General features: G+C 43.1%; 1 protein-coding gene across 9 annotated transcripts in view; it reads left to right on the forward strand.

Annotated features, from left to right (window-relative positions):
• Positions 1 to 12,598, forward strand: part of TRAF3IP1 (TRAF3 interacting protein 1) — an 80,015-nt gene that overhangs the window by 67,410 nt on the left and 7 nt on the right. For all 9 annotated transcript variants that reach the window (XM_019022798.3, XM_063695346.1, XM_019022795.4 and 6 more), the window contains 2 exons: positions 9,623 to 9,843; positions 10,472 to 12,598. The exon at positions 10,472 to 12,598 is cut by the window's right edge and continues 7 nt beyond it. In XM_019022798.3, the coding sequence (XP_018878343.1) occupies positions 9,623 to 9,843; positions 10,472 to 10,637 (387 nt within the window). In that variant the 3' untranslated portion in view covers positions 10,638 to 12,598. The remainder of the gene's footprint in view (positions 1 to 9,622; positions 9,844 to 10,471) is intronic.

The raw sequence follows: 12,598 nt of genomic DNA on the forward strand, positions 1-12,598 counted from the left end.
AGACCAGCCTGGGCAACATAGCAAGACCTTGTTTCTGCAAAAGTAAAAAATTAAAAAAATTAGCCAGGCATGGTGGTGCACACCTGTATCCCAGCTACTTGGGAGGCTGAGATGGAAGGATTATTAAGCTTAGAAGTCCAAGGCTGCAGTGAGCTGTGATTGCACCACTGCATTCCGGCCTGGGTGGCAGAACAAGACTCTGTCTCAAAAAATTGATCGGGTCCGGTGGCTTATGCCTGTTATCCCAACACTTTGTGGGGGCCAAGGTGGGTGGATCACTTGAGGTCAGGAGTTCAAGACTAGCCTGGCCAACATGGTGAAACCACGTCTCTACAAAAAATACAAAAATTAGCCTGGCGTGATGACGCGTGCCTATAATCCCAGCTACTCGGGAGGCTGAGGCAGGAGAATCACTTGAACTGGGGAGGCGGAAGTTGCAGTGAGCTGAGATCGCGCCACTGCACTCCAGCCTGAGGGACAGAGGGAGACCCTGTCTCAAAAAAAAAAAAAAAAAAAGAGTGTGTTTGCAGGCTGTTTTGCTTGTGTGTTCAAGGGATCCAACTTGACCTGCATTCGAGATGAACATATGGTTTATGAAGAAGTTTGGTGATGGAATATTTCTGGATGAACAGGACACTTAGAATAATTATTCAGTCATTCTGTGCTTTTCTTTTGTAAATTGAATGCAGGTATTCTTCCGTTTATGAAGAACACAACTTTTTTTTTTTTTTTTTTTTGAGACAGAGTCCTGCTCTGTTGCCCAGGCTGGAGTGCAGTGGCGTGATCTCAGCTCACTACATCCTCGACCTCCTGGGCTCAAGGGCATCATCTTGGCTCACTGTAACCTCTGCATCCCGGGCTCAAGCAATCTTCCCACTTCAGCCTCCTAGGTAGCCAGGACCACAAACATGCACCACTATGCCTGGATAATTTTTTGTAGAGATGGAGTTTCACCACGTTGTCCAGGCTGGTTTCAAACTCCTGGGCTCAAGCCATCTGCCCGCCTTGGCCTTCCAAAGTGCTGGCATTACAGCGTGAGCCACTGCGCCCAGCCTAGAAAACAAACTTTTGACAGGTTGCATATAAATCAATTCCTGAGGTCATGAGAGAGTATGTTATTTGAAGCAAATACATACTCTTTTGATTTATTGCCCACCTCCCCACCCTACAATTAATCAGGCTTTTGTTTATTGGGTTTGCTTAATGTCGGGTAGAGCTCTGCTCAGGAGTGTGGCTGAGCAGTCACATCCAGCAGCGGGGCAGGGCAGGGGTCAGAGGCCTCCATTCCCATGTGCCCTGGATCCTGCTTCCGAGAGGGACTTCTGGCAGCATTAAAGACCAGACTTCTGATACTTTTTTTTTACATTTTATTTTATTTTAGATTTGGGGGTACATGGGCATGCTTGTTAATGGGTAGGGATTTGGCTTCTGGTGTACCCATCACCCAGTAGTGAATGTTGCACCCAGTGGGTAATTTTTCAACCCTCCTCCTCCCAACCCTCCCGCATTTTGGAGTACTCAGTGTCTATTATTTCCATCTTCATTTTTTAAATTTTACTTTAAGATATTTTAAAAATAATACTTTTGGCCGGGTGCAGTGGCTCACATCTGTAATCCCAGCACTTTGGGAGGCCAAGGTGGGTAGATCACTTGAGGTCAGGAGTTCAAGACCAGCCTGACCAACATGGTGAAATCCATCTCTACTAAAAATACAGAAATTAGCCAGATGTGGTAGCAGGCACCTGTAATCTCAACTACTTGGGAGTCTGAGGCAGAAGAATCTCTTGAACCTGGGAGGTGGAGGTTGCAATGAGCTGAGATTGCGCCACTGTACTCCAGCCTGGGTGACAGAGTGAGACTCCATCTCAAATAATAATAATAATAATAATAATAATAATAATAGTAATATTCTCTTGAAGGATTGCAGTTGAAATTCAAATAAATCTCTAAGGTCAATAATGTGTATTTATATGACTTATAATCAATAACTATAAATTTAAAAATCACTAGAAGTGCAAATGCCCATGTTTCTGGGGACAAGTGTGTGTGTGGTAAAATGTAAATAAAATAGTCCCAGAAATAACTGTTCGCCTGAGAAATCTTGGAAGCATTTTCTGAAAAGTGTGTGCGCACGTGAGCACGTGAAATGGCCCAACGCTGAGCTGCCTTGCCAGAGGCCTTCCTGCCAGAAGGCAGCTGAGTAAACAGTCTTTAGCCCGCAGGAAAAGGGAGGCCAGCCAGGTAGGAGGCAGGAGGGGACAAGAGGGGTGACTTTGTGTCCCCTTGAAACACACGTGGGCTGCCACCTCTCTGTTTGCCTAACTTGGAGAAACTGCCTTTAGACACTGGATCCATGGTGAGGGTGCCACAAAAAGGTGCCGTGGGTGGTTCTGCGGTGTTCACAGCAGACTTCCTCTGAGCTCAGGATCACCAACCTTTCAGTGGAGAAAAGAGCTTTGAGATGAATTTCATAGCTGTGGGTTATTTATATTCTTAAAATGGAGATGGAGAAGGAAGTGTGTCGATGAGGAAGGGTAAATTACGTTTTAATGAAAGAACTTGCCTGGACATGACAGCTTGTTAGGTGGTGCTGATAATATCTATAAATACTTTTTTCATTGTGCGCTAAAGTATTCCAAACATGCCTGGCTAAGAATCTTTCATAGCCAACAAGTTGACAGGAGGTAAAATAACTGTATCAGTGCACAGGAAAAAGCACCCATGCCTTGTCCTGGGGGCACTTGCAACTTGCTTCTTTCTGGGGAATAAATTTACGATAATGGTTAACATCTATTTGAGGGTTTACTATGTGTGAGGCACTGAACTGCTTACTTTATATTATCCCATTTAATCTTACCTGAAGGATAAATATTATTATTTCCATTTTATTGTGAGGAAGCTGAGGTACAGAGAGGTCATTCCAAGGTCATAAAGTTAGGAGGTGGTGAGGCTGGGTTGGTACCAGGCCCTGGAACCACAAGGCACTGACTGCGGGTCCTGTTGCCCCTGAGTCCTCCTGTGGTCTAGGTGGTTTTAGGTCATATTTTGTGTAATGACAGATTTCCTTTTCTTTTCTTTACTTTTTTCTTTTTTGAGAAAAAAAGGGTTTCGCTCTGTTGCCCAAGCTGGAGTACAGTGGCACAGTCTTGGCTCACTGCAACCTTCTCCTCCTGGGCTCAGGCAATCCTCCCTGCTTAGCCTCCTGAGGAGCTGGGACTACAGGTGTGCGCCACCACGCCTGGGTAATTTTTGTATTTTTTTTTGTAGAGGCAGGGTTTCACCATGTTGGCCAGGCTGGTCTCAAATTTCTGGCCTCAAGTGATCTGCCCACCTCAGCCTCCCAAAGTGCTGGGATTACCGGCATGAGCCAACACACCCAGCCATGACAGATTTTCAGTAATTAACACAGCAGGGGCAGTCATCTAATTCCTGTGTGGGGGTAATAGATCCTCAAACTACTATTGGATTAAAAGTCTTTAAAAACAAGGTTGTTTTTATCCGGAAAATTGTTGATATATCTACATGAGCAACATATAACTCGAGGTCTGTCATCAGAGAGGTGTGCTTTTTAAAGCAAATAATCACGGCTTGATGCGTTCACGCTGCTCCTGCTGTGTTAAATGAAAGCTTGAAAATTGCCAGAGTGTTGGTGTTTTGCAGCAATGTATTCCAGTACCTTTATGCTAATAATGAAATCTGTCCTGACTATCACAATCCCAGCCCAAGTGTATTTATTTTAAAGTCTTAATCTCTTAAAAATAAAATTATAAGCTTTAAGATTAGTGTTCCAAATTCTGCTTGGTCCTGTGCAATAGAAATATGAGGAGTTTGGCCAGATTACCTCTTAGTGTCTTTTTCTACATTGTAACTCTCCAATTTTGTAAGATATTTGTTCATATTAGTCTCCTACCTTAAGGTCTGTGCCCTAAACATTTTTATATTAGAGTTAACACGATGCCAAATGCACAGGAATTACTTGATAGTCATTATGAATGGGTTTTAATAGAAGTTTGAATTTCTTAACTAAGTCAGTGAGACATTTACTAATTTGTGTATAATAAAGACAATGTATTTTTCTCTTGGGAAGTAGCTTATTTTATTGAATTCATTTCAGTCATTTATCATCTTAATTTAAAGGCATTTTATATAGCCTTTTAGAAATTAAACCTTTTGATATAACCACAGATTCATATCCAGTTATAAAAAATAATAGACGCCCAGGTGTGGTGGCACGTGCCTGTAGCCCCAGCTACTTTGGGAGGCTGAGGCAGGAGAATTGCTTGAGCCCAGGAGTTTGCGTTCAGCCTGAGCAACACAGTGAAACCCTGTAAAGAAAAAATAGTAGAAAAAGAAATAATAGAGATATACTGTATGCCTTTTGCCCACTTTCCCCCAGTGATAACATCTTACAGAACCATAGTACATTGTCAACCAGGATATTGACAATGAAACAGGATCCAGAACATTTGTATCACCTCAAAGATCCCTCTTGTTGCCTTTTTATAGCCACACCCTCTTCCCCCACCTAGAACTCTTCCTTCACCCCCAGCTACCACCATCAGTTCTCCATTTCTGTAACTTTGTCTTTCAAGAATCTTGTGTAAAAGGAATCCTACAGCATGTAACCTCTTGGGATTCACTTTTCTTATTCATAATCCTCTGAGGGTCATCCAGTTTGTCCCATGGATTAGCAGTCTGTTCCTTTTTTTTTCTCTTGAGACGGAGTTTTGCTCTTGTTGCCCAGGCTGGAGTGCAATGGCATGATCTCGGCTCACTGCAACCTCGCCCCCCCCACCCGGGTTCAAGGGATTCTTCTGCCTCAGCCTCCCGAGTAGCTGGGATTACAGGCATGCGCCACCACGCCCGGCTAACTTTGTATTTTTAGTATAGATGGGGTTTTGCCATGTTGGTCAGGCTGGTCTCGAACTCCTGACCTCAGGTGATCCGCCTGCCTCAGCCTCCCAAAGTGCTGGGATTACAGGCATGAGCCACCATGCCTGGCCAGTCTGTTCGTTTTTATTGGTAGATAGTTTTCCCTGGTGTGGATGCACCACAGTTTAGTTAACCAATTACCGGTCGAAGGACATGGGGGTTGTTTCCAGTTTGTGGCTACTTTGATTAAAGCATCCGCATGCATTTGTGTACAGGTTTTTCTATAAACATGAATTTTCATTTGTTTGGATAAGTGCCCAGGAGTACAACTGTTGGTTGATACTGTAGTTGCATGTTTAGTTTTATAGGAAACTGCCAAACTGTGTTCCAGAGTGGCCATATCTTTTTACATTCCCATCAGCAATGAGTGATCCAGTTTTCCCTAACCAGCATTTGGTGTTGTCACTATTTTTTATTTTAGCCATTCTGATTGTTGTGTGGTGATGGCTCATTGTGGTTTGAATTCGCATTTCCCTAATGCCTAATGATTTCAAACATATTTTCATGTGTGTGTTGGCCATCCTTATATCTTCTTCAGTGAAATGTATCTTTTGCCCATTTTCTAATTGAATTATTTGCTTTCTTGCTGTTGTGTTTTAAGAGTTCTTTGCATATTCTAGCTATAAGTCCTTTATTGGATGTGTGATTTGCAGTTGTTTTTGCTCATTCTGTGACTTACCTTTGCGGCTTCTTCCCAGGGTCTTTCGCAGAGCAAACATTTGAAATTTTTGTCATGCTTTTGGTGTCAAGTCTTTGAACTCTTTGCCTAGTCCTAGATCCCAAAGACTTTTTCCTCCTGTGTTTTTTATCTTAAAGTTTTATAGATTATATTTAAATCTATAGTCCATTTCGAGTTAATTTTTGTTTAAGATATGAGATTAGGTCAACGTTTTGTTTGTTTGTTTTTTGGCTTATGGATGTCCACTTAACCCAGTGCCAAATGGTGCAAAGCTCTCTCCGCCACTAAATTGCTTTTGTACCTTTGTCAAAGATTGCTTGGGCATATGGACATATTCGTATGGATCTACTTCTGGATTCTCTGTTCTGTTCATTTGATCTATGTCCCTCTGTCAATACTTCACTGTCTTGATTACTGTAATTGTATAAAAAGACTTGAAGCCTACGCGGTGGCTCACACCTGTAATCCCAGCACTTTGGGAGGCCGAGTTGGGAGGATCACCTTAGGTCAGGAGTTTGACACCAACCTGGCCAACATGGTGAAATCCCATGTCTACTAAAACAAAAATTAGCTGGGCATGCTGGTGTGCGCCTGTGATCCCAGCTACTCGGGAGGCCGAGGCAGGAGAATCGCTTGAATCTGGGAGGCAGAGGTTGCAGTGAGCCAAGATCACACAACTGCACTCCAGCCTGGGCGACAGAGTGAGACTCCATTTCAAAAAAAAGCCTTGAAATTGGGTAGACTGGTTATTTCTGTCTTTATTCTTTTTCTGAAAATGTTTTAGCTATTGTAGTTCCTTTGCCTTTCCGTATACATTTTAGGATAATCTTGTCTATACAAAAACATTGGCTGCAAGTTTGGTAGGATTTGCATTAAACATGCATATCGGTTTGGGGAAAATTCATGTCTTTACTGTGTCGTGTCTTCCAATCCATGGACACAGTGTGTCTTCTCATTTATTTAGATTTCCTTTGATTTCTTTCATCTGCATTGTTTCGTTTTCCATTTCCAAGTCCTATACATGTTTTGTTAGATTTACAACTAAGGATAGTCTTCTATTGAACAACTGTCAATGGCATTGTATTTTTAATTGCAGTGTCCATGTTTTTATTGCTCATACATAGAAATATAGTTGATTTTCATATGCTCGTCTTGTATACTACAACCTTGCTGAACTCACTTATTAGTTGTATGAGTTTTACGTTTTACTTAAAGTCCCAATTATTTAACACTTTCTACGTGCCAGGCATTATGCTAAAGGTTTCTTGTACTTGTCCAAGCCAGTAAATGGTGGAACTAGGATCTTCATACGTAAATCATTTATCCACTTCATTAGTTCATTTCACAAATTCTTAGGCAGAGCTTATGTGAACCACAGTGAATCTAGGCACAAGGTCCTGCCCTCCTGAGCCCACAGTCTGAAACTAGCAGAAGTAATGCAAGTGATTATGTAGCTATGATACGTTCAAATTAAATAAGTTGATTTGTTACAACTGAGTGCATTTACTAGCTCATTCTGTAAGTGGGTGAGGCAAGGAAGGGCACCTTACCGGTCTGGAGTGGGGTGGGGGTGTCCAGGGAGGGCTTCCTAAAGAAACAGTGTTGCAGGGCATGATGGCTTACATCTGTAATCCCAGCGCTTTGGGAGGGCAAGGCAGGAGGATCACTTGAGCCCAGGAGTTTGGGAGTAGCCTGGGCAACATAGTGAGACCCTGGCTGTAAAGAAAGAGAGAAGAAAGAAAGGAAAGAAGATGACCATCTGATCTTTGACAAACCTGACAAAAACAAGCAATGGGGAAATGATTCCCTATTTAATAAATGGTGCTGGGAAAACTGGCTAGCCATATGTAGAAAGCTGAAACTGGATCCCTTCCTTACACCTTATACAAAAATTAATTCAAAATGGATTAAAGACTACATGTTAGACCTAAAACCATAAAAACCCTAGAAGAAAACCTAGGCAATACCATTCAGGACATAGGCATGGGCAAGGACTTCATGTCTAAAACACCAAAAGCAATGGCAACAAAAGCCAAAATTGACAAATGGGATCTAATTAAACTAAAGAGCTTCTGCACAGCAAAAGAAACTACCATCAGGGTGAACAGGCAACCTACAAAATGGGAGAAAATTTTCGCAACCTACTCATCTGACAAAGGGCTAATGTCCAGAGTCTACAATGAACTCAAACAAATTTACAAGAAAAAAATAACCCCATCAAAAAGTGGGCAAAGGATATGGACAGACACTTCTCAAAAGAAGACATTTACGCAGCCAAAAAACACATGAAAAAATGCTCAACATCACTGGCCATCAGAGAAATGCAAATCAAAACCACCATGAGATACCATCTCACACCAGTTAGAATGGCGATCATTAAAAAATCAGGAAACAACAGGTGCTGGAGAGGATGTGGAGAAATAGGAACACTTTTACACTGTTGGTGGGACTATAAACTAGTTCAACCATTGTGGAAGTCAGTGTGGTGATTCCTCAGGGATCTAGAACTAGAAATACCATTTGACCCAGCCATCCCATTACTGGGTATATACCCAAAGGATTATAAATCATGCTGCTATAAAGATACATGCACACGTATGTTTATTGTGGCACTACTCACAATAGCAAAGACTTGGAACCAACCCAAATGTCCAACAACAATAGACTGGATTAAGAAAATGTGGCATATATACACCATGGAATACTATGCAGCCATAAAAAATGATGAGTTCATGTCTTTTGTAGGGACATGGATGAAACTAGAAACCATTCTCAGCAAACTATCGCAAGGACAAAAAACCAAACACCGCATGTTCTCACTCATAGGTGGGAATTGAACAATGAGAACACATGGACACAGGAAGGGGAACATCACAGTCCGGGGCCTGTTGTGGGGTGGGGGGAGAGGGGAGGGATAGCATTAGGAGATATACCTAATGTTAAATGATGAGTTAATGGGTGCAGCACACCAGCATGACACATGTATACCTATGTAACAAACCTGCACATTGTGCACATGTACCCTAAAACTTAAAGTGTAATAATAATAAAAAAATTAGAAAAAGAAAGGAAAGAAGGAGAAAGAACTGATGTTAATTTTCCTAAGCTTATTGATTCTTATCAACTCACATCAGTTTCTGACATTCAGAGATATCTGTGATCAAAGCTCATATGAAGAGAATTCTAAATGTTGCATGGCAAAGAACCCAAGAACTCCTGGCCCAAACCGCATGCAGCTCCCCCCTCGTCTCTGTGTCCTTCTCACCTCCTTCACCTGCTGCTGTCTCAACTTGACCCCTTCCATCTGGCCCCTGACCCCTGGACTCTGTGGCCTCCCTGAGCGGCCAGCACAGTCACGTCTAAGTCGACCTGACCTTCTGCCTGCTGGGTGCTGCTGGGTGCTGCTGGGTGCTGCTGGCTGCTGCTGGCTGCTGCTGGGTGCTGCTGGGTGCTGCTGGCGCTGGCTGCCCTGCACATTCTCCATGCTCTCCTTTCCATGGCACCAGTTTCTGCCTCTCCTTTGGGTTTCTTTCCCCTTGCCCCCTGGCAAGCTGGGTTTTGAAGTCATTTGGGATGGAAGGTGGGCCATTTGAAGAGCTGTAGGCTCAGGCCCTCATTCTGCCAGTCCATTTGGGAAAAATCTTCCATGTCACTAAGCTCTTGTAACAATAGCTACAAAAGTTGCTTGTTAGTTGGGAACTGAAATCTGCCTGTATAGAGATTTGCCCTCAGATGGATTTCCAGGTAAAGACAGACCCCCATCCCCATTGAGCAGGGAAGGAGCGGCCCCTCCCTGGCAGTGCTGTGTCCTCTGATGGCGTGCAGCACTTCAGAGTTACTCTGTTAGGCAGCATGGCTCTCCCTTTGCATGGGAGTGAGTGTCCCACAGCCAGCACTGTCCCTGCCTGCGCCTTTCCTCCCAGCCCCATGGACGTGTGCTGAGTGCACCAGCCCTGTTCTGCCTTTGGACTGAGGAGGCGTGTTCCTCTTCCTGTGTCTCCCTGACTGTAGGAGCGATCTCTCTTTGAGTCGGCATGGAAGAAGGAGAAGGACATTGTTTCCAAGGAGATAGAGAAGCTCCGCACGTCCATCCAGACCCTGTGCAAGAGCGCACTTCCCCTGGGGAAGATCATGGACTACATCCAGGAAGACGTGGATGCCATGCAGAATGAGCTGCAGCTGTGGCACAGCGAGAACAGGCAGCACGCCGAGGCCCTGCAGCAGGAGCAGAGGTGAGGGGTAGTAATGGTGAGGAGGCCCTGCAGCAGGAGCAGAGGTGAGGGGTAGTAATGGGGAGGAGGCCCTGCAGCAGGAGCAGAGGTGGGGGGTAGCAGGGGGGTAGTAATGGGGAGGGGGCCCTGCAGCAGGAGCACAGGTAGGGGATAGCGGAGTGGGGGGAGTAATGGGGGAGGAGGCCCTGCAGCAGAAACAGGTTGGGGTGTGGCAGGAGGGTAATGGGGAGGGGGCCCTGCAGCAGGAGCAGAGGTGGGGGTGTAGCGGAGTGGGGCAGTAATGGGGAGGAGGCCCTGCGGCAGGAACATAGGTGGGGGGTAGTGGAGGGGGGGGTCCCCAAAGTCAATGGGGACTTTGTTGCATACCTCCTTGTCCCAGAGGCTGTTCTGTATATAATTTAAGGACTTCAAGATTATCATTGAAGAAATATTAACTGCTGCTTTTATAAATCTCATGTTTGACTTCACTTTTGGTTGTGGCAGGGGTTGTGAAAATAAGAAATACATATTATCCTTTTCTTTGGATGAAATGAATAATTTACTTCTGTTGTCTTTCAATGTCTTAATTAAGAAGCCAACACACAATGAGATGAGAGAGTGATGAGCCGCTGGTTTTGTTCTCCCTCAGTATCACAGACTGTGCCGTGGAGCCCTTAAAGGCTGAGCTCGCGGAGCTGGAGCAGCTGATCAAAGACCAGCAAGACAAGATCTGTGCTGTGAAGGCCAACATCCTCAAGAATGAAGAAAAAATCCAGAAAATGGTATATAGTATCAATTTGACTTCGAGAAGGTGAACACTCAAAAGTTTCAGAGATGAAAAGTCACCTCAGTTTAAAAGCAAAAAGGAAGATAGAAAATCATTACTCTTTTAAGTTCCAGTTTGCTAAGAAAATGAACAGTTTACAATGTTATTATCCAGCTAATTTTCAGAGCTTTAAAACTGTAAGCATGTTAAGTGTATTAAAAAAGCCATGTTTTCTTACCTCCTTCCAGATGGAATACTGGCTAGTTATAAATAGCGCTTCCAAACACCTCTGTGAAAAGTTTTTTTGAAAGCCTGTTCTTTGTGTTTCTGCTGTAACCTGTTTAGTTCTGTACCAGAACTCTCTAGCAGGTAAGTGGTGTGGGCATACCAAGGGAACAGTAGTCCTTTATTTTGGTTTAGTGGAAAGACTTTCAGAGGTCAGTGCCGAATGATGACTGTATACTTTTTGATAGGCACTTGATAAGTAGAATGAGGCCTGAAAATGAATACATTATATTTTTAGTTAATTTCCATTGGAAAGGGCTAAACTCAGCCTGTCTCCATATCAGGTACCTATCAACTGGAAAGTTTTCATTTTTGTTTTTTGACCTCTTTGTAATTGCATGTACTTCTCTATGTAATTTTCCTCTTGATCTCTACTATCTTTGCTTGTGTTTCTAGTCCTTAAAGTTCATAAATTTAAAAAGGAGATTTCAGGATGGCCTTTATGGACATTGTCTGGACATACATCCTCACTTTCTTCCGCAGTTTACCCTGGTTTTCCTCAGACAGAGGCTAGCGCAGCCCCCCGGAGTCCTTCTTCTCCTTAAGAGGGTCTCGCTCTGCAAAGCATTGGCGCCATGCCTTTTCCTTTGCATGGGTGTGCACACCCGAGAGACAGGCAGCTTAGGAAAAACAACATAAGCAAGACTTAAAAGGATGCACTGATTTACGACGTTTTTTGGTGTTAGCCATTTTTTTGGAAATTGTTTTTTAAAGCAAAAGTTTTTTAAAAACATGGTTTATAGTTTTTCACTTACATATACTATTGTAAATACTTAGCAGAGTCTTAAGTTACTGTATAAAACATTTCATTGTGTTTGAAGACATACTTATGGGTCTTAAGGTCTGGGTCCTAATACTTTTAAATAGTGTATTTATTATGTAAACTGAGGAGTGCCATTTAAAGTGTGAGGATTGCCTGAAAAGGTTTTGTTTCTTTTTTTTTTTTTTTGAGATGGAGTCTTACTCTGTCGCCCACGCTGGAGTGCAGTGGCGCAATCTTGGCTCACTGCAACCACCGCCTCCCGAGTTCAAGTGATTCTCCTGCCTCAGCCTCCTGAGTAACTGGGACTACAGGCGCACGCCACCACGCCCAGCTAATTTTTGTATTTTTAGTAGAGATGGGGTTTCACCATGTTGACCAGGATGGTCTCCACCTCCTGACCTCGTGATCCGCCTGCCTCGGCCTCCCAAAGTGCTGGGATTACAGGCATGAGCCACTGCACCCGGCCGGGTTTTGTTTCTTTAAGGATTAGCACAAATGGCACCGTTGGGTTTTTCTTCATACAATTTCCAAAATAAATTCTGTACTAAGGTTGTTATATGATTTTCTGAGCTGAATAAGTTCAGGAGCAGATTATTAAGATCTGTCATTCTGAAACGCTGGTCTTTTTCTCCTTCCTATAGTGCACCATAAAATTGTTTGATCAGATTATATTAAACACATTTTGGGGGAGTGGAGGGACATGAGTTAAGTAGCCCTTCATGTATTTATAATCTCTTTTCTACTGAATCAAATGACTTAGCCATGACCCTGAATGGACCTTGTTTTACTTCAAGTTAAGATGTCTGCCTTTTATGAATTTGTATATGTGAATAGAATTTGGGGGTTGCAAAAAATTGCATACATTGTATGTAAGTAAAATTTTTTATGAAGTAGTCTGTCAAATTGTATCATAAAGTTTATTTTTCTTTTATACGTAAATCATTAAAAATAATCATATTTTT

This window comes from Gorilla gorilla, chromosome 11 (assembly GCF_029281585.2).
Source record: "Gorilla gorilla gorilla isolate KB3781 chromosome 11, NHGRI_mGorGor1-v2.1_pri, whole genome shotgun sequence".
Taxonomy (NCBI): domain Eukaryota; kingdom Metazoa; phylum Chordata; class Mammalia; order Primates; family Hominidae; genus Gorilla; species Gorilla gorilla.